The sequence below is a fragment of the Mytilus edulis genome, chromosome 9 (genome assembly GCF_963676685.1).
Source record: "Mytilus edulis chromosome 9, xbMytEdul2.2, whole genome shotgun sequence".
In the NCBI taxonomy this organism is placed as follows: Eukaryota; Metazoa; Mollusca; class Bivalvia; order Mytilida; family Mytilidae; genus Mytilus; species Mytilus edulis.
Window position 1 is genome coordinate 12730631 of NC_092352.1, and position 26638 is coordinate 12757268.

Here is a 26638-nt window from a genome sequence, read left to right on the forward strand (position 1 = left end):
AAGTTTTTCTTTAGTTTTTAAATGGTCAAATTTTTATTTTCAATGTAAACGCGCAGTGATTTCGTTGCTAGACATTAAATTTGGTTTCTCTTGATTTATCTACCTAAATGGGTAAAAACCAGAAACTAATTTCAAATTCCACTCTGTGTGGTTCAAACGTTTATAATAACCTAGTTTTAACCTCTGTTTATATCCATTTATGGTACTTGAACAAAATAAAAGGTTAAAATTAAGCACGTTCCAGTGTCTATTTCCGCAGTGTAACTTATGATATAGTAAGTTATTAAAATGTTATTTCCATAAATCTTTTGCCATTTTTATACGACCGCTTGGTCGTATATTGGTATCACGTCGTCGTCGTCGTCGTCCGAAGACATTTGGTTTTAACTCTAACTTTAAAGTAAATAGAAATCTTTGAAATTTAAACATAAGGTTTATGACCATAAAATGAAGGTTGGGATTGATTTGTGGAGTTTTAGTACCAACAGTTTAGGAATAAGGAGTCAAAACAGGTCCCAAACAAGCATTTTTCTTTGTTTTTGCACAATAACTTAAGTAAAAGTTAATAGAAACCTATGAAATTTTAACACAAGGTTTATGACCACAAAAGGAATGTTTGGATTGATTTTGGGAGTTTTGGTCCCAACGAATTAGGGGCCAAAAGGGTCCAAAATTAAACTTTGTTTGATTTCATCAAAAAATCAATTATTGGGGTTCTTTGATATGCCAAATCGAACCGTGTATTCAGATTCTTAATTTTTGGTCCTGTTTTCAAATAGGTCTTCATTTAGGTCCAAAGGCTCCAAAATTAAACTTAGCTTTGATTTTAACAAAAATTGAATTCTTGGGGTTCTTGATATGTTGAATCTAAACATGTACTTAGATTTTTGATTATGGGCCCAGTTTTCAAGTTGGTCCAAATCGGGGTCCAAAATTATTATATTAAGTATTGTGCAATAGCAAGAAATAAACAAGAGATGCTGTACTGTGCATGGGGTACATTTGCAATTGAACTCTAGGAAGAAGAATAAAAATAAAAGTAAATCAGCGATGGTAATGTATCACAATCTTATCATGCTTATTAAAAATAAGTTCACTTTCACTTGCTCCTTGATTTTTTATATGTCGTACACACAGCGACATATAAAAAATCGAGGAGCAAGTGATGTGAACTTATTTTAATAAGATCCAATGTATCATAGTTTGTATTTGTTTATGCTTTATGTGGTATTCCTCCTTGTTTCCTGTTAACTCATGGCATTTTAGTCATACTACAATGAAAGGTAGACAACTTTCAAGTCAGCTGCAATAACCATATTATTCCAGCTCAATATTGTGTTAAATACTTGGGACTAAACATAGAAAAACTGATACAAAGTAAGATTATCAAAATCAGGTGTTTGCAAAGGCTATTCTGTACAATTTAATTCAAATCATCACTTTATGAAACTAACAGTACATATCAAAAACATACATAATGATACAAAAATAGAATAACTTAAAGTGTGGTGGACAATAATACAACAAAAATTGATCCAAAGTTCTCAAGGTAGAAAGCATGTGTTATATTGATTAAGGGAGATAATCACATAAAAAGTATCTTTGAAAAGCATGTAAAAATGTGCCCGAACACTGCATTATAATTGGTTTCTGAAACTTTTTATTCAAACCAATATAACAAAATAATTGATTTAACAAACAATAATACATAATATAATAATCAGAATCAAATGTACCATTATTATGCATTTTTGTTTTCTTTCAGAAAGAATCATGATTTAAAAGCTGCATGAAACCAAAATAAAAGCTGTGTGTGATCAAAATGTTAAAAAACCTAGTTGATGGATTCAAAGGTCTGGTTGAAGTAGCAGGAGCCAGCATCAATCCCTATACTGTTAACAGTGTCAAGCTTGAGAACTACAAAGAGTAAGCAATTAGTTGATTCATATATAGGATAGGGTTGTCTTTTCTTAACAACATAATGAGGTATTTGTTGACTTTTACACATGTGACATTTGTAGCTTTACTTTCAATATTTAATTTCTAATTTAGTACTTGACTAAGTACATATTCCTAAGTTTTTCATTTTTTGTAAACATCAAGATAAAGCAGTTATTGGTCATAGTTATTGTAATTTGTAACATACATTTCTATAAGAGAAGCCAGAAGCTCTACAAGGAATTAAATCTTAAGATAAGTATACATATTTTGTATGATATCAATTGAATTTATATGTAAAATAAGTCTTCTGTTGATAGTTTTATTTATTACTCTAACCAAATATTGTACAATATGTTTCAGTTATTCTAAGCGTGCTGAAGAAGGCCACCTGATACTGTATAAGAAATATAGCTCCTACGATTGTATTGTTGTCAGTACTACTACTCCTAGATCAGTATGGAGGTATTTATAGTTTTTACCTGCCCTTATAAGTCAGTCCCAGTCCTGAAGAAATATAGCTCCTATGATTGTATTGTTGTCAGTACTACTACTCCTAGATCAGTATGGAGGTATTTATAAAAGAGGGACGAAAGATACCAGAGGGGCAGTCAAACTCATAAATCGAAAATAAACTGACAACGCCATGGCTCCACATGTGGCACCCGTCGTGTTGCTTATGTGATAACAAATCCAGTAAATAGTCTAATTCGGTAGGTCACATTTATGAAGGGAAGGGGATTGTAGTTATGTAGTTAAGGAACATATCCGATATCATTTGTGAAACGGTTATTCCATAAAGGTCAACAAACTCATGATGGCGTCCGTAAAATTTACAAAGGGATGATTTCAACTTCACCATTTGGAACTCTTGGTTTAAAAGCTTCCTTGTGAGCAGCAACCCTCTTTCAAGAAAATCATGATAGGAAATGCAAGCACGGGAATATCGTATCATTTGGGAGATATATACCCCGTATGCAGGTGCTGCTGGAATGTTGCTACTTAGAAATGGAAAGTTCACAATTGGAAAGCTGAAATCATCTCTTTTGTCATAAAGTTTTGTTTTCAACCGACCCTCATTGTCAATTTCTAGATGTAAGAGGCCGACTTAAATGTATCTGTTGTATCCTTTATCTCTAGTTCGATGGGATAGATGAGCTCAACATAGTCACCAAATTTTGAATTATATAGTGAAAGAACATCATCTATATAGTAGAAAGTAGAGTTAAAGGATATTGCTAACGTCTTGTCCTTCTTCCTAAGAAGTTGCTGTATGAAGTCAGCCTCATAATAATAAAGAAACAATTCGGCAAGAAGAGGGGCACAATTTGTACCCATTGCAGACAGTCACAGTCATTAAAAATTCTGTGTATTCAACACTTTTGATTTTCCTCAGTAACACTAGTTCATCCTTTGTACTGGAATCTGTGTGTTTCATCAAGATGTGTTTTTGGTCTATATACTTAATTATATGAGCGCTTTTAAAGTTAAGCTTATTCTAATCACTAATCACTTAGTGTTACTTTACAACAGTTCTTCAGCCTTTGGAATCAACAAATATTATATTGCATTGACTATAGAACATGACAGTTAATTATGAAACTGGTAATTTGAAACATATATCAAAGAAATTCAAATGTGAATATTGATTTTAGCCATGAGCGTGCAAAGGTAAATTTAAGCATATCATTATTATTTTTGTATCTGTTAAAGATCATTTTGGACAGATTAAAAAAAAAGCTAGTGGTTTAAAATTGAAATTGACCTGGAAAATTATAAGAACATTACCTTAGATTTACCCAAGGTTCCTACCTAGACATGTAATTGCTTTGCTAAATAATGTAAGAGTTTGAGTTAATCAAAATTTACTAAGGATTAGAGCTCAGCTTATGATAACATTTCTTTTTTGGCAGCATATTTAGGTTAACCAATGACGGTGAAGCTTTTGCTCAGTTTGGTTTATTTGCATCTAAACTCAATGTTTTGATTGGTCAGAGCAGCTCCGTGTTTGTAGGTGACAATCTTCAGAAAATCACTGATGTGATTAAAGAACATTCATCATGGTCACCTATACATATAGCAGCATACCTAGGATTCTACGAATTCATTAGGCAGCCGGATATAATAAGGTATAAATAAATGTGGTAAATACATGTATTTCAGATTATAAATTCATTAGGCAGCCGGATATAATAAGGTATAAATAAATGTGGTAAATACATGTATTTCAGATTATAAATTCATTAGGCAGCCGGATATAATAAGGTATAAATAAATGTGGTAAATACATGTATTTTAGATTATAAATTCATTAGGCAGCCGGATATAATAAGGTATAAATAAATGTGGAAAATACATGTATTTCAGATTATAAATTCATTAGGCAGCCGGATATAATAAGGTATAAATAAATGTGGTAAATGCATGTATTTCAGATTATAAATTCATTAGGCAGCCGGATATAATTAGGCAGCCGGATATAATAAGGTATAAATAAATGTGGTAAATACATGTATTTCAGATTATAAATTCATTAGGCAGCCGGATATAATTAGGCAGCCGGATATAATAAGGTATAAATAAATGTGGTAAATACATGTATTTCAGATTATAAATTCATTAGGCAGCCGGATATAATAAGGTATAAATAAATGTGGTAAATACATATATTTCAGATTATAAATTCATTGTGGTAAATATATCCAACTATTATTTTGAATACTGATGTATTATTAGCATTAACAACAACCTAATATCACTTTGAATTGTTTGGCACACAGCATTTATGGTATTTTGATCATTTAGTGAAAAACATTTAAGTTATGCAATCTGCCAAAATTTGAAATCTTTATATTTGTAATATCTGGAAGACCTTACAGTTTATGAATTCACTGATTTTATGCAAAAAAAAACACATGATTTTGCAACACTCAATTGTTTTGTTGTCAAACAAGGTTTTTAACACACTTCATGCTTAAATCAATATACAATTATTGCAAAAATTATATTAATTTGCGGAAAATTTATTAATTTCTTACTCAAAATTTCAGAAAAATAAATGATAAGACGTCAACTTCTGAGGCCACACCTTTAATGACAGCAGTAATGGGTAAACAGTTCCAGTGCATAAAACAGTTATTACAATCTGGGGCAACTCTACATAGACAGGACAACAGTGGTGACAGTGCCTACCACTATGCCGTTAGATTTGAACCTAAGTGTATACCTGTAAGTCTAAATGGAAGTAGTTAAAACACTTATATAACTGTGGATTCTTTATTGTGGGTTACTGCTTTTGAAGTTATTTGTTGGTATATGTGAACCACAAGTTTAAGTGTTCAATTTGTTGGAAATATGTGCTTCAATAAATTCTTACTATTTTTGCCTTTTAATTTGTTGTAATGCCATGTGAAGAGATTAAAATTTGAGAGCACATTACTGTAAATTCAGAAATTATTGCATGCATTTATTACTGTGATTTTGTCATTATAGACTAAAATGCGATTTTGATTTTTGCAATATTGAGAAAAAACCTGTTTAATTCATATAGAAAAATTCAAAATGGGAGTTAAAATTTTTGCAATTATTACACTGTCGCATTTTCCGATAATAAAAACATCGCAATAATTACTTAATTAACAGTATATTTCACAATATCTGGACTATTGAATCACACATGCATAGAAATAATACAGGACACAATTATAATCCAAAAAGATTTTTCATGAGAAATATAATTGGTATTTATCATTATCGCTATTTTACCAAATTTTCCTTTCCTCTCTCAGCACAGTAGAGTGATATGAAAAAATATCGCTAGAAACTAAGGGCACATGTGCTGTTGTCAATGAAATTAAGGGCATACAATACAGGATTGATCCCATATTGACAGTTTGTTGACAATTTGCCTATCGGCTAATTTTTGCCTGATTAAATCAAATATGTAATAAAAAATATACCTTCATGTGCTATTTTTTTTTAGTAAAATGAGGTCGAAAATTTATATATTAGCTCAAAATTCGGATTTGTGGACGTATTTTTCCTTTTGATAGAAATACATAACTTTTTTGTTTTAAAAGATAAACACAAGCTACTTTTTGTTAAATTATTTGTAAATTCTGTTTTATAAAAATGTGGTTTTTTGTGCAATTTTGTTTTTTCAAATAACTCTCATTTATCAAATGTTCACAAATGTAAATAAAAACATAATTTTTAGCTGTATATTTATCGAATTAAAAAAAATTGCACTATTTCCGTTTTCATGAAAATCTGCACACATTATCGTCTTACGTAATCAAACCAAATGACATTTTAAAAAAGAGGGGTCCATGAACTCGTTTTCAAGTTAAATAAGTTTGAATGATAAAAATCAATTGAAAACTAAATGTTTTCCCAATCAGTCGAAGTTTGACGTCGTGAAAATAAAAATTAACATTAGCAACGTCATTACTTCCCCTGTAACTGTATCGTATGCCCTTAACCACGTCGTCATAGGTAAAACAGCAAAAAACAGATTATCATTGGTCATCTAAATTAGTTTACTTTTCTCACTTTTGCAGTACCAGCTAAAGTGAGATAACTAATCTGTTTGAGATGACCAACGATAATCTATAAATATTTGTAAACCATTTTATACAATATTTTTATTTGATTTTTGTTATAGATCCTTTCCCAGTTTGATAATGATGGTGTTAAAGACTTCTACAATAACAAGGGACAAACAGCACTATACTTGGCATGTGAAAAGGGCTTGCCTGATGCTGTCGAGGAACTTCTTAAGGCAGGGGTTAGGCCAGATATATCAGCTTGTGACATGTTGCCTATACATGTAGCTATGAAAACAAATAACATTAGGTAGTAAATTTGAATATGGTCTTTACATGTAACTTTTGCTTATAAATGAATCCATTTGATTGGTTTTAATCTTGCATATGAATGAAATATCAAGGTACAATGTACATACATATTACTTTTCTTGCAAATTGTTCATAGTTCATAACAATTTAAACATAATCTCCATATTTTGACTTTCAACTAGAACATGTATAACCAAATTTTGTATGGATGTCGTTTATGATGAGACTTTTCTTTTTGTATAGAAATTTAGAGCTTATATGTGAGAAGCATGTGGACCAATTATTTGCTAAAGATCATAAATATGGAGGGACACCTGCTCATTGGGTGAGAAAGAGAGAGGTAAGTAACATATATCTACCTTAATTCATGCAATTGGTACATGATGACTGATCATAGGCTTGAATTACTTAAGCAGTTCAAGAGTTAGGCCACTGAAATGGTACAAAATAAAAAAGCTAATTTCAAAACTAATATCTTTTGATGGAATTCAATGTATTTTATATATGCTATCAAAAATTTTGTAGTTCATAAAGTACTACATATGCATCATGTGTCTTGTCACTCTTTTAGCAGATTGAATACGAGGGGTGAATTGTAATTTGCACTAAATTTTTTCTTACATTGTGAAGTGGTCTCATACTTTTCAAAACCATAGATAATCTATAACCATGCCTGAATCTGAATCTTTAGGAAATATATAATTTGTAGGTTGCAGAAAGGTTGCTTAAACTAGGATGTGATGTGAACTTTATTAGTGACACAGGACATACTCCTTTACATGTAATGTTGAAAAAAGATAGGAGAGATTGTATCATGGAACTATTGGTCCATGGGGCTGACACAAGAGCTGGAGATGTGTATGGGAATACACCATTACATGTAGCTATTCAGGTAATGAATCATAGATACAGATGAGTAGACTAGACAAAAAGCTGGAGATTTGTATGGGATTACATCATTACACTGGAGCGTTGAACTGATTCAAATCCTTGGTTAATGAATATGGATACAAATGTTTAGGCATTATAGAGTGAATAGTGAGTTGACCTGATTCACAGGCTCGATATAGTAATTGATATCTACATAAAAACAGGTTGATCATGTCGTACATATAGCAGTTAAGGAAATGACCCAAGGTGAGAACATAATTTATAACTTTAATGTAATTGATCTTTTAACTAGCATTCATTAATCGTGAGTACTCCTAGATTAGCATGTTGTGGCTTTTTGTAATTATTTATTTTGTCATTTGTACTGATTTGACAAGTCAGGCCCTTTCCAACTGATTTTTACTGTTTGTTCTTATTTCCAGATTTTGGTGATTGTTCAGGGCAAGGGTTGAACCCTCACAAATATGTATAACATTCTTTACCTGACTGTTGCAAGCCAGACTAATCCTGTAATCTATTGGTTGTCCTTGTCCTATGTGCTGTCACATTTACTTTTCATGCATTGTTGTATTATATATCAGGCTGTTAGTTTTATCTCTTGATTTAATTCATATTTTTAATACCGTAATCTTTTACACCTTATATTACCAGATGGTATGGGTTTTACTAAACAGTGATCTGTAACGGTTTGCATCTTTGTTAATTTGCCAGTATAGAATTTTTCTCATTGGTAAGCATACCACATCTTATTTTATTTATTTGGGTTTACTGGGTATGACTGATACAAAAAATTGCTTTTAAAAGGCCTGGTCTTTTTAAACTGTAAGATATTTTTATGGGATTCATTTGAATGGGGATGGTGTCTTGAATTAGCACATACATCAGTATCTATAAAAGTTCATTTAGATGTGAACTATTTGGTATAGACTGCTTAAATACTATAAATACTATGATTGTATGTAATGGTCATATTTACATTGAACCATTCAGATTTAGTAAATCTTTTATCAACTTTTGTGGCTGATAGTTAATTTAATGGTATATGTTTGTTCTTGCAGAATGATGATGTAGAATTTGTTCGGCTGTTTATAGTGTTTGGAGCTGATGTCAACATGAAAAACAAGGCAGGCCATACACCAAGACATTTAGCTTCTACTTCAAAAGAAAAGAATAAGTAAGCTATCAGTAATACAGAAACAAATGATATGGTGCATTCCCTTAGAATCCACGTTTTTAAAATGTTTATCTTATTCACATCAAGCAGATAAATTGTTGGTCAAGAATTCAAAGTTGCATTCAAATGATTTATGTGTAATTTTCAGGAGCACTCTTTTTAATTAAAGTAATGGTTTTTTTTACTGAAAACCAGTAAAAAAATCTTATTGATTCTTGGAAATGACAAATATGGATGGAATTGATATTGTTAAGTATTATTTAAAACACATGGGCTATGGACAAAGAATGAGTTGAAAGATCAATCTGACTGTATTAAAGATCAGGTTCACCTTCCAGTTATTTGATATAATCTATATGGTGTGCAGGAATAAGATAAAATAATATTAAAACAAATACTTAGTATCTAAAGATAAAACATGAAACTCTTCATACTTAAAACATATAGTAAATCTTCCATATTTTTGTACAATTTTGATGGAGATTTTTTAATTAATAATTGTTTTATTGTCTTGCTTTCAAAGTAGTCTCAGAATGCAAAAACAAAGGGAAGCTAATCCAGTGGCATTGTCATAAACAATTTGTATAAACTTTATATTTCAGGAGTAGAAGATGGTAATGTGTAATGGGCAATCAATGGATCTGTACCTGAATTAATCAGGATTTCAAGTGTTAAACTCAATTTTGTACCACAGCCAGTTGTCCTATTTAAATCAATTAATACACTCTTAAATACATTCACAATGCAAAGTTTTCACCCAACACAATGCACATAAATCAAAAAGCAAGGTGAAGAACTTCATTCACAATGCATTGTCACGTACTTAGTGTAGTGACTTATAGGTTTCGTACCAGAGTTTACCCCTGGATATTGGAGGATGCACCGTTTCCTATATATCTATCTTTAACTTGTTAACTTGGTCTCTGTCACCAATAGCAATGTGTGGGTCTTTGCACATACCTTATGTGTCCAGCAGCAATCAGTGCTAACCTGTGCACTATCCAAAACTTTGCTGTATTCTACCTATGCGCTGCTATTCCAGTGCACAGCTATCCTGTTCTGCCTGTGCACCGTTTAACCAGTACACTCTCTGGTTTATCTATTTAATCTTTTATAAAGTGTAAATAATTACCTTTTCGCTTCTTCTAGACGTCTTGACTATTCATTAATAATTAATTAATAGAGCTAATGTGTAATAAAATTCATTTCTGGATAGCTGAAGATTAAAATAGCCGTTAAAGTGGGTTTATAGGAACACCAAGATTATGTAATGTATGAAATATGGGCGGTTTTCTTTATGGCAGTCTGTATTTTCATATCCATACCAAAAATTGGTCCGTCAATTATTGTTATTTTTTTCCCAATTTTTTGTTGCACAAACTTTGGCAAAGGCACTTATTTTTTAGATATTTAAAAGTAATAGAGTAAAAGGTCAATTTGTTTGGTGTATGAAAGGATTATAAGGTGTACATGTCTGTAAGGGTGCATTTGACCTTGATTAGGTCATTTTCTCAGATACTATATGCAGTAGGTAAACTATATTGGGCTAATGTAATATTTGTAAATTGTACTTGTTTATCTTAAAAGGTTCATCTGACCTCACAGTTCTTTAGTCAATGTTAATTTTTTTAGTTAATATGTCAACTTCTCATATAATATAACCAAAAAGTCAACTATAGTTGGCATATGTATTGAATGCAAGGCGTACATGGGTATCTGGCTGGATTCATTTGGAAATATAACTTAAATATAACAGATTATACCTGCTAAAAAGATTAAAACGATACTAACCTTGCAAAGGTCTTATCCTTTTTTATAATAGTTATATATTACCAATAATTGATTATTGTTGCACCATATGGGGTTTTACCGCAAATTGCAACATTGAGCGGATTCATGAATTACAAAAGCGCACAGCAAGATTAATTTTGAATAAGCCTTTTGATTATCCATCAATATCAATGTTTAAAGAACTTAATTGGATGACCATTTTTACTCGGATAAAATATTTTCAAGCCATTTTAATGTTTAAATGTATGAATGGACTAGCGCCAGATTATCTTAGAAGTAAATTTACTGCATGCAGTGATCTATATAGCTATTCTCTTAGGTCAACAACATCTGGACATCTGCATATACCAAGGCCAAAGTCTGAATATTTCAAAAAGACTTTTCAATATTCTGGTCTAATCATTTGGAATAATTTGCCAAATGATTTAAAGGATTTAAGACATATAAAAAGCTTTAAGATGAAATGTGCTAATCTCTTTATCATAAAACAAAATGAGTAGACAAACATTTTTTAGGACATTCTTGCCATGCTACTTCTACAGTCTGCTTTCATGCTTGTGTATATATATATATTTGTAATTGTGTACATATCATTTGATTATTGTTCTATATGCATTGATTGTTATATGAATTATTTATTTAAATGTGTGAAGGCCTTGTGTGAGATTAACATTTGTATGTTAAATGAGTTACCTTCGTTAAATAAAGAATTTATTATTATTATTATTATGTGATACCCTTAGAAAACCTGTTTTCCTGAAGACTTTCGATTGTTGTGTAAAAGCAGTTACAGAATGATTTATCTAACATTTAGAAGGGGCATTAAGTAAAGACCTACCCTTTAATCATATATTTTCGTTTTTGGCATATCAATAGATCTCCTACCCCTGCCATTTGAGAGTTTCCAAAATTTTGTATTTTAGATTTCTACCTCTAAGCCATACATTTTATTGTTACTTATATCAAGATGAAGTCCCCAGAGGTCATCCATAACCCCCTGCCATTTAGCACTGGTCAAAACCTTGAAATTGGTTGAGACTTTCACCTCTGAACTATAACTATGTTTTTTCTTGTTTTTCATATTAAGGTTTCTCTGGCCTGTTCGAAGTTTGTATCAGAAGAGCTGTATTTGTTTGTTATTTTAATCTTAATAGAGAGTGAATCAAATTGGTCGAAAAAAAAATAGAGGGCCCTGGACCATTTAAGCTCAAAATATTACTTTTAAAGAGGTATGTAAAAGGGACCGTTTTTCAATGAAATGATAGGGAAAATAAAGGTGTTGACATATTTTTATCGGAATATCAAAAAAACATTCTTTGACACTTAGTCCACAACTGTGATATAAAAAGCTGAAATATTGCTTCAAACAATGAGCAAATAAAAAACATAGGTCACCGATAAGGAAAAAAAAATATTTGGCCATATACCCAAAATTTTGGCGGGAAAATGGTGAAATGTCATTTTGAGTCTTTTACAGATACACATAATAACGATAATAATTTGTTATTGACAAAAGTACAATAATATAACATTTTTAATCAATCAAAATATTTAAAAAAATAATAGTGAATTTACAACACAAACTTTTCGTGTGCATGGTAATTCATGCGTGAAATTATGCGCAGTCGAATAGTCACGAGCCACCTTAAAGTTACAGTTCCCACAGGTCATCCATATCCCTATCATTGAAGAATATTCAAATGTGTAGCAAGTTGTTAAGATTCCTATCCCTAAATTATATTTAAACATAAAAATATATTTTCTTGTTGGACATGTACATGTGAAAATGAATTGAATGATAAAAGGAGTCCCCATGGGTATATATGGTAATGGCTACTTCGTAACAGCATCCTTTAATATACAATCTGTACTATATAAGCATCTTTTTGAGGTACTTTCTTGAGATGAGAACTATATACTTTATTTCAGGGACACAATACTATACATGTTACACATATGTGGTGCCAAACGATGTGGTCACACAACTAAAGGTTGCTGTAAAGGTTGTGTAATGGAAGGCAACTATGACGGCACTGTTGATGATGCAATGAAAACTGTTTTGACTATTGACAGGGAAGGTAAGTTCACAAACTCATTGAATTGGATTGGATGAAACAGGTCTTCTGATTGGCCTACGTTGTTATGTTTATCACCTCATAGACATAATTTTGTCATGTGACCCTGACGTCATTAACGTTTTTTCATGGTTTACTCCGGTTTAAAATGGAATTTAGAATTAAATTATAAGAAATAACTATAATTTTATTTCTGTCTATGAACGTGGGTTATTTAAAGTGTGCACCACATTTTTTATGTTATTTCGAAAATTAAATTATTGTTATATATATCTATCATTTTGTTTTATTTAAACTTTCTCTACAAAAGGTACATTTTCAACAAATATTGAGTAAACATATATGATTTTTTACTTCTTAGACATTTATTAGAAATATTGCAATAGAAATTAAGATTCATAGATATCTAATACATGTAGTAACATTTTTAAACAAAGAAAAATAAATCATGGTAGAAAGAAATTTATATGGATAAATGTTTTGTAGCTATTGTAGACTGTTAATATTGTGTACACATGTTTTGTAGCTATTGTAGACTGTTAATATTTTGTACAAATGTTTTGTAGCTATTGTAGACTGTTAATATTTTGTACAAATGTTTTGTAGCTATTGTAGACTGTTAATATTGTGTACACATGTTTTGCAGCTATTGTAGACTGTTAATATTTTGTTCGCATGTTTTGTAGCTATTGTAGATGAAATGATGTCATCATTTAGAGATCCTGACCAAGATGATGACACCACAAGTAGTTTAGATAAACACAGGGTAGGTTTAAGACACCACAAGTATTTTAGATAAACACAGGACAGGTTTAAGACACTACAAGTAGTTAATATGAACACAGGGTAGGTTTTTAGCCACCAGATTTAGTTAAGATAAACACAGGGTAGGTTTAAGACACCACACATAGTTTAGATAAACACAGGATAGTTTGAAGACACTTTTTTGTAGGCTATAATGGGTGGTCTTTGAAAGAGCTGTTTAGCAGTTTCGTCTTTTTCAATAATGTGCCAGTGCTTTCGTATGGTTTTGCCTAGTTGTTTAACCATGGGATTGTATTTAGTTATGAAGCATAGGGGAATATTTTCCCGTGATTTGTTTCTATATTTTTATGTGCTAGCTCTGCTTCTATTGAGTGCTTTAAATATCAAAGGATCTATTTCTTGTTTTTTGTATCCTCTTTACTTTTGAAGAGCAAAATTTGAGAGTCTAAGTCCTCTATATTACTTGAGGATCTGATAAAGCGAATTGTTTCACCAATTATAAAACCATTAAATACAGATGATCTGTCCAAGTATTGGAAATTATCAGTTGTTTTTCGATATAGTTTCAAGTCCAGGATATTTTGTTCAAGGAATCTTTTTCTCTTGAAAACTGAAATATCTAAAAATTGTATGCTAGTTTTTGATATGGCATATGTAAATTTTATAAGAGGATGTATGCTATTTGCGATTCCGAAGAGTTCAAGGAGATTAATTTATTAATAAATTATCAAATAAGATAAATCCATCATCCCTATAAATTGATAAGTGTGCGATTTCATTTGCATGTCTAAATCTGTTTAAAATATCGGTTATTATTTCAAACATTCGTAGATCTGCTAGACTAGGAGACATTGGTGCCCCTTGAGGTACACCAATTGTTTGTCGATATATTTTGCTGTTAAATTCAAATTCATTATTTTCTAGTGATATTTTCAAAAGTTCTAGAAAATCATCTTTTGGCGGTAATGGAATTTTGTAGTGGCAGGATTCAATTTTTGGCCAAGCTCTATTATTGCGAACCCAATTGAACCTTTCCATAGATTCACCTGATAGTTACCTGTCCATTTAAACTTTTGGCAATTCTATTGTCCCATCTAACAAATACAACAGGTATTGTTCTCTGTATAGTTTATTCACTCAGACCTTTAAATTTCTTCTAAGGGAAATCTATCACTCATTGATTAATCTACCTGAGTAAAAAAATTAACTGCTAAACTAGATGGAAATAACATGTTTACTATTTATAAAAAACTGTATATGAGTTTGAATGTATTATATTTTCAATCTGTTGAATGTAAACACTGATTCAAACATTAATAAAAGTTGATTTCTGAAAAAAATCAACATTATTTCTATTTTGAAAAAAAAATTGATAAAAAAACCCTAAAAATGTTGATGTTTATATATTAAGGCCTTCTTAAAAGTATTCTATAACTAAACAAAAACTAAAAGATGCAAATTTTCATACGAACAATACTTTTTTATATGCCCGTCAAAATTTTGACGGGACGTATTATGGTATACAAATGTCCGGTGTCTGTCCGTCTGTCTGTCTGTCTGTCTGTCTGTCTGTCTGTCTGTCTGTCTGTCCGTCTGTCCGTCTGTCTGTCCGGCGTAAAAATGTCGCACCGTAACTTGAGAACGACTTATCCAAATTTCATGAAACTTAACATAGTTGTTTCTTATGATGGTCAAATGATCTGTATACTTTTTGGTGAAAATAAGATTAAAACTTTTTGAGTTACGGCACTTTGTAACTAAAACAGGGGTGTGTTTTTTTCACATGTCGCACCGTATCTCAAAAACGATTCTTGATTATGGCTTAAAACTTTAAACACTTCTTAGTTATATTAATTTTAATATCTGTATACTTTTTGGTGATGATTCAAAATTTTATTTTTGAGTTATTGAGTATTTTGTAAAAAAGGTGGAGGGGTTTTTTACATGTCGCTCCATATCTCATAAACAATTTATGATTATTGCTTAAAACTTTACACATGTCTTTGTTTAATTAATCTAAAGATCTGTATACTTTTTGGTGATGATTCAAAATTTTATTTTTGAGTTATTGAGTATTTTGTAAAAAATGGGGAGGTTTTTTTTTACATGTTGTGCCGTATCTCAAAAACAATTTATGATTATTGCTTAAAACTTTACACACTTTTTTGTTATATTAATCTAAAGATCTGTATACTTTTTGTTGATGATTCAAAACTTTATTATGGAGTTATTGAGTATTTTGTTAAACAGGGGAGGTTTTTTTTTTACATGTAACGCCGTATCTCAAAAATAATTTATGATTATTGCTTAAAATTTTACACACTTCTTTGTTATATTAATCTAAAGATCTGTATACTTTTTGGTTTTGATTCAAAATTTTATTTTAGTGATATTTAGTTTTTCGAAAAAAAAACAGGGTTGGGGGTTTCACATGTCCCGCCGTGTCTCAAAAACCATATATGGTTATTGCTTAAAACTTTCTCAGGAACTATTTATGATTATTGCATAAAACTTCCACACAAGAAGTCGGGCGTATCATGCGCTCATGGCGCAGTTGTTTATTTTCAAAAACAAACTTTTTATGATTAAATTATTATTTATTTTGAGCAGATTGAAAAAAATATTTAATATATTTTAATAAACATCAAATCACATGCTTTTTTTTTTTATGTGAAACATGTAATTTCCATCAATTTAGCAGATAAATTTTTTTCTCTGGTAGATTAATCAATGAGTGATAGATTTCTCTTAGAAAAAATTTAAAGGTCTGAGTGAATAAACTATACAGAGAACAATACCTGTTGTATTTGTTAGATGGGACAATAGAACTGCCAAAAGTTTAAATGGACAGGTAGTTATCAGGTGAATCTATGGAAAGGTTCAATTGGGTACGCAATAACTGCTTCTATTATTTCAGTGTGATAAAGGTTAGTGTACATGCTACTTATGTCAAAAGTAGCAAGTAAAGATTCATCAGGAACTTTAATTTTTTCTATTTTGTTTATAAATGAGGTACTATCCTGTGTATATGTTGTAAGTTTGCTGACAACTGGTTTTAAGAAATAGTCAATAGATGTCCGATTCTTTCAAGTGGACTATTGCAAAGTGATATAATAGGTCTGCCAGGAATTTCAGCTGTTTTTAAAAGTTCTTTGTTGGCGTCGATATTTTCTTTCAATTTAATGTCCATTTTATGAATTTTAGGCAGTAAGTATAGTCTACCTGTTTGTTTTTCCTTTTTTGAATTCAGATAGTTTCGTGTTGTGTCATCAATATATCCCTTTAGGTGCAATTCATTTATTTTATTTTCAATTGTTTTTGATATACCCAAGGTGTTAGCTTCTGACAGTTGTGTATAATGTATGTTGTCATTGATCTGTTTCATTGCTTGATTTATGTACGTTTGTTTGTCTAGAATTACTGTTGATGCATTCTGGTCAGCTTTCTTAATTACGATATCTTTATTCGAGCGTAGAGATTTTAATCCTTGCCTTTCTGTTCTGTCCTTGAATGGTTTTAATTTTATTTTGTCTAATTCAGTCTTAGATGCAAAGATGTAATTTTCAATGGCATTGTTTACAAAAGTTGGTTTATATCCAGATTTCATCAAGAATGGATGCGTCCTAATTTTTGTCGAGCCTGCAACTTTTGTTGCAGAAAGCTCGACATAGGGATAGTGATCCGGCGGCGGCGGCTACGGCGGCTACGGCGGCGGTGTTAGCTAACTTCTTAAAAGCTTTATATTTTAGAAGGTGGAAGACCTGGATGCTTCATACTTTGTATATAGATGCCTCATGTTACGAAGTTTCCGTCAGTCACATGTCCAATGTCCTTGACCTCATTTTCATGGTTCAGTGACCACTTGAAAAAAAAGTTCAGATTTTTTGTAATGTTGAATTCTCTCTTATTATAAGTAATAGGATAACAATATTTGATATGTGCGTACCTTGAAAGGTCCTCATGTCTGTCAGACAGTTTTCACTTGACCTCGACCTCATTTCATGGATCAGTGAACAAGGTTAAGTTTTGGTGGTCAAGTCCATATCTCAGATACTACAAGCAATAGGGCTAGTATATTCGGTGTATGGAAGGACTGTAAGGTGTACATGTCCAACTGGCAGGTGTCATCTGACCTTGACCTCATTTTCATGGTTCAGTGGTTATAGTTAAATTTTTGTGTTTTGGTCTGTTTTTCTCGTACTATATGCAATAGGTCTACTATATTTGTTGTATAGAATGATTGTAAGGTGTACCTATCTAGCGGGCAGATGTCATGTGACCTTGACCTCATTTTCATGGTTCAGTGGTCAAAGTTAAGTTTTTGAGTTTTGGTCTTTTTGTCTAATACTATATGCCATAGGTTATCTATATTTGGTGTATGGAAATATTTTATGATCTTTATGTCAGTCACGCAGGTTTTATTTGACCGTGACCTCATTTTCACGGTTCATTGCACAGTGTTAAGATTTTGTGTTTTGGTCTATTTTTCTTAAACTATAAGTAATAGGTCAACTATATATGTTGTATAGAAGCATTGTTAGCTGTACATGTCTGCCTGGCATGGTTCATCTGACCTTGACCTTATTTTCAAGGTTCATTAATCATTAGTCTTTGTTTAGTTAATGTTAAGTTTATGTGACAGTTGTATTAAAGCTTAGCTTTATACTTAGGACTATCAACATAATATCAATGATTAGTATAGAAGGCGAGACATTTCAGCGTGTGCACTCTTGTTTTAACTCCTGTGTCAAAATGGAACTTGCATCTCCTTTTGCGTGCAAGTTCATCAAAATCCCTCATAAGTTTTTGTTTTATGTATTTGTCTGTAGGTGTAGGTACAAATTTTAATCCCTTAGATAAAATAAGGAGTTCAGCATCACTAAAGTCTTTGCAGGAAAGTATGTCAACAAATTTCCGAGCTTCTTCAAACTTTTTTTATATATTGGTTTTTCCTTTTTTCTCTAGTTTTGTTTTTGAAATATATGCTTCGGCTTTTCATTTTTTTTAAAACGTTGTTTCCTTTTTGTTTGTATATTACAATGTCTATTTCCTTTAACCATTATAGATAGCAAGGGTAATGACCTTTGCCGTGTGTTTCCCCTTTGTATGCAAGTGTGTATAATTTAATCGATGACTTAATTATACAGATTTTAATGATTATTTTCTATTGGAGAAAATATCATACAAAATCGCATTTAAATGATTATTTTCTATTGGAGAAAATATCATACAAAATCGCATTTAAATGATTATTTTCTATTGGAGAAAATATCATACAAAATCGCATTTAAATGATTATTTTCTATTGGAGAAAATATCATACAAAATCGCATTTAAATGATTATTTTCTATTGGAGAAAATATCATACAAAATCGCATTTAAATGATTATTTTCTATTGGAGAAAATATCATACAAAATCGCATTTAAATGAATATTTTCTATTGCAGAAAATATCATGTAGATATGAATATTTCCTATTGGAGGAAAGATCATGTGAAATCAATGGTTTCGTTTGAAGAAATAAAATTGTTTTAACGCTATAATCCGATGTGTGTGGTTAGAAAACTTAAAACCCTGATGAGGAATACCTTGGCATAAGCCTAAACCGAAACACCAGGTGTATCAAATGATAATAGACTAGACATGTGATTATAATCATTTAATGCTATTCTATGACGAGATTCAATCAATCAAACATTCATATGTACCAATACGGATCAATTAAGCCTCTGCATGGCTCATTGGATTGGTTCAGGACACGTCTTATATTTAAAAATGCCATGAATTAGTACACAATACGCCTACTTTTCCATTTTAAATAAATTGCTTCCATTTGTAGGTATTGTGTCTAGATGGAGGAGGAATAAGGGGTGTAATATTAATACAGCTATTAATAGCTATTGAGGATGCCGCAGGGATTCCTATAAAGGAATGTTTTGATTGGATATCAGGAACAAGTACTGGTGCTTTACTGGCTTTAGGGATAGCAACAGGTTTGTGTAGTAATTTATATATCACCCGATATAACATGTATTTCTAAAATGTTTGCCCTCTACAAACAAAATTAGTAGGAATAAAGATGATATTTGTCTTTACACGAAACCTAACAGGTACTTGCTATTCTTATATCTGTTACGAAATCAGCTGTAATAGGTGTAATGACAGCTTGATGTTTTCTTTTTCAGTTGTTTAAAAGGAATTTTTGTTAAACTGTTAATTTATTTGTTATTGAGGACTTGTGATTATATATCATATTTCTTATTCATAGGTTTTTGGGACCTATTGTGTCATGCTATAAATATTTTCATTTTCACACAGCCCATGGTCATGTTCTGGGACAATAGGGCCCTAAAAATGACAATGGGCTGTATGAATATGGAAATATTCCAAGCTTGACACAAAAGGTCCGAAAACATGACCATGGGCTGTATGAATATGGACATATTGCAAGGTTGACACAAAAGGTCTGAAAACATGACTATGGGCTGTATGAATATGGAAATAAGGCAAGCTTGACACAATAGGTCCAAAAACATGACCATGGGATGTGTGAATATAGAAAGAAGGCAAGCTTGACAAAGGTGTCAAGCTTGACATAATACCATATTCACACAGCCCATGGTCATGTTTTTGGACCTATTGTGTCAAGATTAGAATCATAATGTTGAACTGTGACATCAAACACATGCTACTTTCATAATTATAAAAAAAACAATAGCCCATTTTATACAAAGCAAAAGCAGCACTTCACATTATTATTTTTTTCTATTTTCTTTTTCAACCTCTTAGAAATACATATACTTGATTTACATTCAGGTAAACCACTGCCTTACATGAAAGGGTTATATGTCAGACTAAAGGATGAAGTATTTAAAGGTTCCAGACCGTATCCTGCTGAAGCCTTTGAGGAAATGTTGAAGCAAGAACTGGGAGAAACTAAAGTTATGACAGATATTAAAGGACCAAAGTAAATTTATAATATGCTAAGCCACGTTACCCCATGAATTCTGTAGGAGTTCTACATCTATTTTTATTCGTTTTCTTAAGCATAATGTATTCTCTGTTCGAATGGATCAGCATCTTTCTTTTTATTTGAACAGAGAATACAGAGAATATGCATGTATTTTTTTTTCAGACTAAATACATATGGATAAACCAACCAATTAAACAGCCTATCTCATATATTTCTGGCATTGGACAGGTCTGAGTACTCACACGAAACTTATCACTTTATTCAAATCATGGTCAGTTGCAGGAAACACATGTTTAAATTTGTAGTAAAGGTAAAAAGCAGTTTTTATATGTTAAAACAGAAAAAGCAGAAAGGCTAAAGTTTGCTTTCTTGTATCCAATGAAAGTTTTATAATAAAAAATCAAAACATTTTCCAACATTATATTCTTACAGGGTGCTAGTGACTGGAGTTTTAGCAGACAGACATCCTTCACAGTTTCATTTCTTCAGATCGTACCATCCTACTCTTCAGACATATGAAGATGACACACATCCTAAAGGAGTACTGAGACCACCACCTCCTCATGGTAAGAACAAATACTTACAGAGATAATGTAAGACCACACACCCTCATGGTAAGAACAAATACTTACCCAGATAAGGTAAGACCACACACCCTCATGGTCGGAACAAGTACATCTTTGGAACAGAATTTGACAGTGGTGTTTGATAACACAAGCAAATGTTAGACTCTTATTTTTAATATTAATCAAAATGATTGTTAAAAGTTTCGCATAGCAAAACTAAAACAGAAACATTCTAAATATGGAAAAGATAGTGGGAATAAAATCTCCTTCAGTTCCCATTGGATAAATACACAAGCTGTTGTTTTCTGTTGTGTTCCTTCAGTGGGACTTTCTCCTTGAAAAAAGAAATCATTCATTGATTGATTTGGCTGTACAAAAAAATAAAATCTCTAGAAATGAAAATACATGTGAATTTCATTGGTTGATGTCAAAATTATAAGAACAGACTGTAGAACAGCGTATTGTCACGTTGTTGTACGCAAAGCAAGAACAGATGAGCTGTGTACAAATCCAATTGAAAATGTAGAAAAATCCACACTTATTGCATATAAATTAAAATGTTTTTATTGTTTAAATTATCATATTGTCTTGGGGTGTGAATTATTTGAATTTCCACTTAGATTTATGCTATGTTTTAGTATTCAGACTCTTTCTGCATTGTTTCAAATTGCATTCATGAATTGCATGCTAAGTATTGATATACTTTTTTTTGGTACTGGTAATGGCAATTCTAATGCAATTGTTTTGTATCAATGGTGATATCTGATTGGATGACAGTAAGCGTAAAACTCTCCATCTCCTTGTCTGTCACTAAAGAAGCCGACATTTTGTATTGCAGAATGTATAGACATGTATTTTCTACAATAATATTATAAGCAAAAAATTCACTTGTTGCAACTAGAAATCTTCTTTTTTAAATTTTATTACATTCTTAAGCGGCCAAGAGGCCAGAAAATGCCGGTTTTTACGTTTGATGCCGGAATGCATACTTATGCATCACCAAGTTTAGGGGCCAAAGAATATAACATCTTTTCGCAGAATTTTGGTTAATGAAAATTTTACACTGACATAATATTTGAAATTAAATAATGTACTTGTTTTGCATTAGAATAGAGATAACTGTAGTTTAATTGAAGCTTTTCAGATGTCCATCGGTAGTTTTATTGTCGCAAATCCCCTACACGTCGACAGGTAAACTAGATTTGCTACAGTTATCTCTTAAATACCTATAAACTGAATCACATCATGGAAGTATTATATTGACAGGAACTACTACGACCCGACTTCAAACTTTTCATCTGTGATGCCGCGCGCAATTTAATGACATGTTAATTAGCTTGAAACATGGCACGTTATTTACACACCAGCGTGTGGTGCCCTACGATATTGTCATTCTCGGTTGCTTTCGGGATTACGGAAATAAACGAAGAAATCGAAAGTTGTGATAAAGTCTTAGGAAACAGCAATCGGCAAACCTCGGCAGATTCCGTTACCTTGCATTGCCGATTGAGTGATTGACGGATTAATGCGAGTCATCATTAATTCTATAGAAAAACACATTGACGATGGAAATTTGTACCAAATTTATTGAATAAATGCCCCATTTTTATTGATTTATTTTTCGGTAGAAATTGGACTATATGTATATATATATCGCAAGTTGTGATTATATAATAACTACTGTTTACTCCACTGAGTGGCACACATTTCCTGCATTTTTAAGACTATTGTAAATGATCGTTCTGATAAAATCAAAAGATCAAAGAGATTTTAGACAAATGTAGGAATTATTAAGCTCTAAATCCAGGGTAAGATCATTGGTTGGTATATAGGAATGTTCAGCTGAACCCAATGTGTTGACATTTTTTTTAGTACTGCGACTCAAGGATTTGTATAGTGACATTATACAAATTCTTGTGCGACTGTTCAATAATATTTACCAGTATCATTTGGACGGTTTCATTTGGTCGGATAGTGATAAAATATTTTAGAGGACAAAAATATATTACATAATTAGCTATATAACGTAGTTAGATCTCTGTTTTCTTCTGCTGTATTTTGTTGATTGGTACTTGCTCGATTAATTTTCGTATTATAAACTGGAAATTTCTACTTTCCAGGATTATCCAGTAACTTAACCATATATATCACTCTAAACTTCATAGTTTTAATATTTATCAAATATATTTATTGTTAACCGGCGGTAACCGGAACACACCTTAATCGCGATTTAAACTTCACCCACAAACTAATAAAATAATGTCACTCACTATTTCAAATGGTTGTAGAATAATTAATTCTGGGCCAATTTTCATTTTTTATGCATCAGTCGATTTGTTTAAATAAGTTGTTCACGAATAAAGGTCTACCAACGCGATTGAAATAAGTAAAGGTGTTTTCCGACAAGTGATATTGTTAAGCTGTCTCGATTAAAACCATGTGATTGATAAGAAGTATCTCTGGTCAATTTATGACCGCGGCATCGCAGATAGTCACAAAAGAAATTAACGAAAGCGTACTAATTAGACAGTTTCCATATCTTTTCTACAGGGCTACCCGGGTTATAAATAAATGCTAATTTATCGTTGTAGTTCCTGTCAATATAATACTTCCATGATCACATGAAGTTAACATCACATGTTGATAAAATGGTTATATTTTTCAGAGCAGTTAGTATGGGAGGCAGCCAGATCTAGTGGTGCAGCTCCAACCTACTTCAAGAGTGCAAGAGCATTTGTAGATGGTGGTATGATAGCAAATAATCCAACACTGGACACACTTACAGAGATCCATGAGTATAACTTTGGTCTCAAACTAAGAGTAAGTTATCAAATAATCCAACACTTGACACACTTACAGGGATCCATGAGTATAACTTTGGTCTCAAACTAAGAGTAAGTTATCAAATAATCCAACCCTTGACACACTTACAGAGATCCATGAGTATAACTTTGGTCTCAAACTAAGAGTAAGTTATCAAATAATCTAACACTTGACACACTTACAGGGATCCATTAGTATAACTTTGGTCTCAAACTAAGAGTAAGTTATCAAATAATCCAACACTTGACACACTTACAGGGATCCATGAGTATAACTTTGGTCTCAAACTAAGAGTAAGTTATCAAATAATCCAACCCTTGACACACTTACAGAGATCCATGAGTATAACTTTGGTCTCAAACTAAGAGTAAGTTATCAAATAATCTAACACTTGACACACTTACAGTGATACATGAGTATAACTTTGGTCTCAAACTAAGAGTAAGTTATCAAATAATCCAACACTTGACACACTTACAGGGATCCATTAGTATAACTTTGGTCTCAAACTAAGAGTAAGTTATCAAATAATCTAACACTTGACACACTTACAGGGATCCATTAGTATAACTTTGGTCTCAAACTAAGAGTAAGTTATCAAATAATCCAACCCTTGACACACTTACAGGGATCCATTAGTATAACTTTGGTCTCAAACTAAGAGTAAGTTATCAAATAATCTAACACTTGACACACTTACAGGGATCCATTAGTATAACTTTGGTCTCAAACTAAGAGTAAGTTATCAAATAATCCAACACTTGACACACTTACAGAGATACATGAGTATAACTTTGGTCTCAAACTAAGAGTAAGTTATCAAATCATCCAACCCTTGACACACTTACAGAGATCCATGAGTATAACTTTGGTCTCAAACTAAGAGTAAGTTATCTAATAATCCAACACTTGACACACTTACAGGGATCCATGAGTATAACTTTGGTCTCAAACTAAGAGTAAGTTATCAAATAATCTAACACTTGACACACTTACAGAGATCCATGAGTATAACTTTGGTCTCAAACTAAGAGTAAGTTATCTAATAATCCAACACTTGACACACTTACAGAGATACATGAGTATAACTTTGGTCTCAAACTAAGAGTAAGTTATCAAATAATCCAACACTTGACACACTTACAGAGATACATGAGTATAACTTTGGTCTCAAACTAAGAGTAAGTTATCAAATAATCCAACACTTGACACACTTACAGAGATACATGAGTATAACTTTGGTCTCAAACTAAGAGTAAGTTATCAAATAACCCAACACTTGACACTTACAGAGATCCATGAGTATAACTTTGGTCTCAAACTAAGAGTAAGTTATCAAATAATCCAACACTTGACACACTTACAGAGATCCATGAGTATAATTTTGGTCTCAAACTAAGAGTAAGTTATCAAATAATCCAACCCTTGACACACTTACAGAGATCCATGAGTATAACTTTGGTCTCAAACTAAGAGTAAGTTCTTTATTAAAAAATATCCTGATTCAAGAAGGTTATAATTTAAAAATATGAGTTAGTAGTTTTTGGGCTAGTAGAATTTTATCAGTACTAGTACCTTTCTTTGGTAGCAGGGGCACACAACTTAAGCGGTTTAAGTGATAGGTCATGAAAATGCTTTATAGAAGGGATAATTTTCATTACGATGGGATGATGATTTTATAAGTTCAAGGGGCAACTGTAAAACATTAATAGAAAAGGGGAGAAGTGGGCAATAGAAACCCTGATCAATGGTATATTTTGACATTGCAATACATCTAAAAATACTCATGGTTTTCAGCTGACCTGGGATTGAAGTCATAAAACTTTGCTCAGTGCTTGGAGCACAAAAATCATGCTCGAAAGCATTTTGATTGGTTGATTTTCGAGTACAAGTACAAAAACCTGACTCGAAAGTTTTATGACCACAAGGCCTGATTTCTTTTATATTTAAAGTAGTAAGCATGCAAATATGATATATGAAAAAAAACACTGTGTTATAAATTATTTTTAGATTTGAGCACAATTTTTTAATTTTCAGCATAAACTATCAGTTTGTTTCAATTTTGTTCAGTACTACTTAAAAAGAATTAGGACTTAAAATCAAAATTTCTTGAGTGGAATAAGAGTTGATTTAATGTTAAATCATAAGATCCAATCTGTTTCAACTTAGCATTATATTGTTTTAATACTGTAGATTCAGAAATTATTGTGTGCATTTATTATTGTGATTTTGTCATTTTAGACTGAAATGCGATTTTAATTTTTACGATTTTGAGAAAAGTCCTGTTTAATTCATATAAAATATTTCAAAATGCGAGTTTAAATAATTGCGTTCACAAGTTTCTTGCAATAATTTCTGAATTTACAGTACTTAACAATATCTTAAAAATCTAGTGAAACTGACCAACTGTAGTTGAAAGTTGTTGAATACCGTACTGCTGTCAAATCAGAATCTTACAAACAGATATTGTTTGTGTATTATAGAATGAAGGCCATCTTATCAAACCAATTGGATGTGTTGTATCCTTAGGCACAGGCAGGATACCAGTTATACCAGTAGAAAGTGTAGATGTTTTTAGACCTGAAGGGATATTTGATGTAAAACGGGTTGTTACTGGATTTACTGGCCTGGTTAATATGATGGTTGATCAGGTAGAGTACAAATCTTTTAGTTAATTTAAAATAAATGCTTTTAATTGAAAGATTTATTCTGTCTCTGATATAAATTTATTAAAGCTTTATAGTTGTAATTGTGAATTGTAGATGTTGGAAAATTAATTATAGA

The 26638-nt window shown here is 31.6% G+C and overlaps 1 protein-coding gene across 1 annotated transcript in view; it reads left to right on the forward strand.

The window, feature by feature from the left end:
* Positions 1-163: 163 nt before the first annotated feature.
* The window catches only part of LOC139487642 (85/88 kDa calcium-independent phospholipase A2-like), a 28350-nt gene continuing 1875 nt past the window's right edge, over positions 164-26638 (forward strand). The window contains exons 1-16 of the mRNA XM_071272590.1: positions 164-275; positions 1766-1926; positions 2302-2403; positions 3852-4067; positions 4989-5166; positions 6602-6792; positions 7038-7134; positions 7504-7686; positions 8744-8859; positions 12580-12728; positions 13412-13491; positions 19332-19485; positions 20309-20459; positions 20898-21031; positions 23697-23851; positions 26338-26505. Coding sequence (XP_071128691.1) covers positions 1823-1926; positions 2302-2403; positions 3852-4067; positions 4989-5166; positions 6602-6792; positions 7038-7134; positions 7504-7686; positions 8744-8859; positions 12580-12728; positions 13412-13491; positions 19332-19485; positions 20309-20459; positions 20898-21031; positions 23697-23851; positions 26338-26505 — 2178 coding nt within the window. The 5' untranslated portion in view covers positions 164-275; positions 1766-1822. The remainder of the gene's footprint in view (positions 276-1765; positions 1927-2301; positions 2404-3851; positions 4068-4988; positions 5167-6601; positions 6793-7037; positions 7135-7503; positions 7687-8743; positions 8860-12579; positions 12729-13411; positions 13492-19331; positions 19486-20308; positions 20460-20897; positions 21032-23696; positions 23852-26337; positions 26506-26638) is intronic.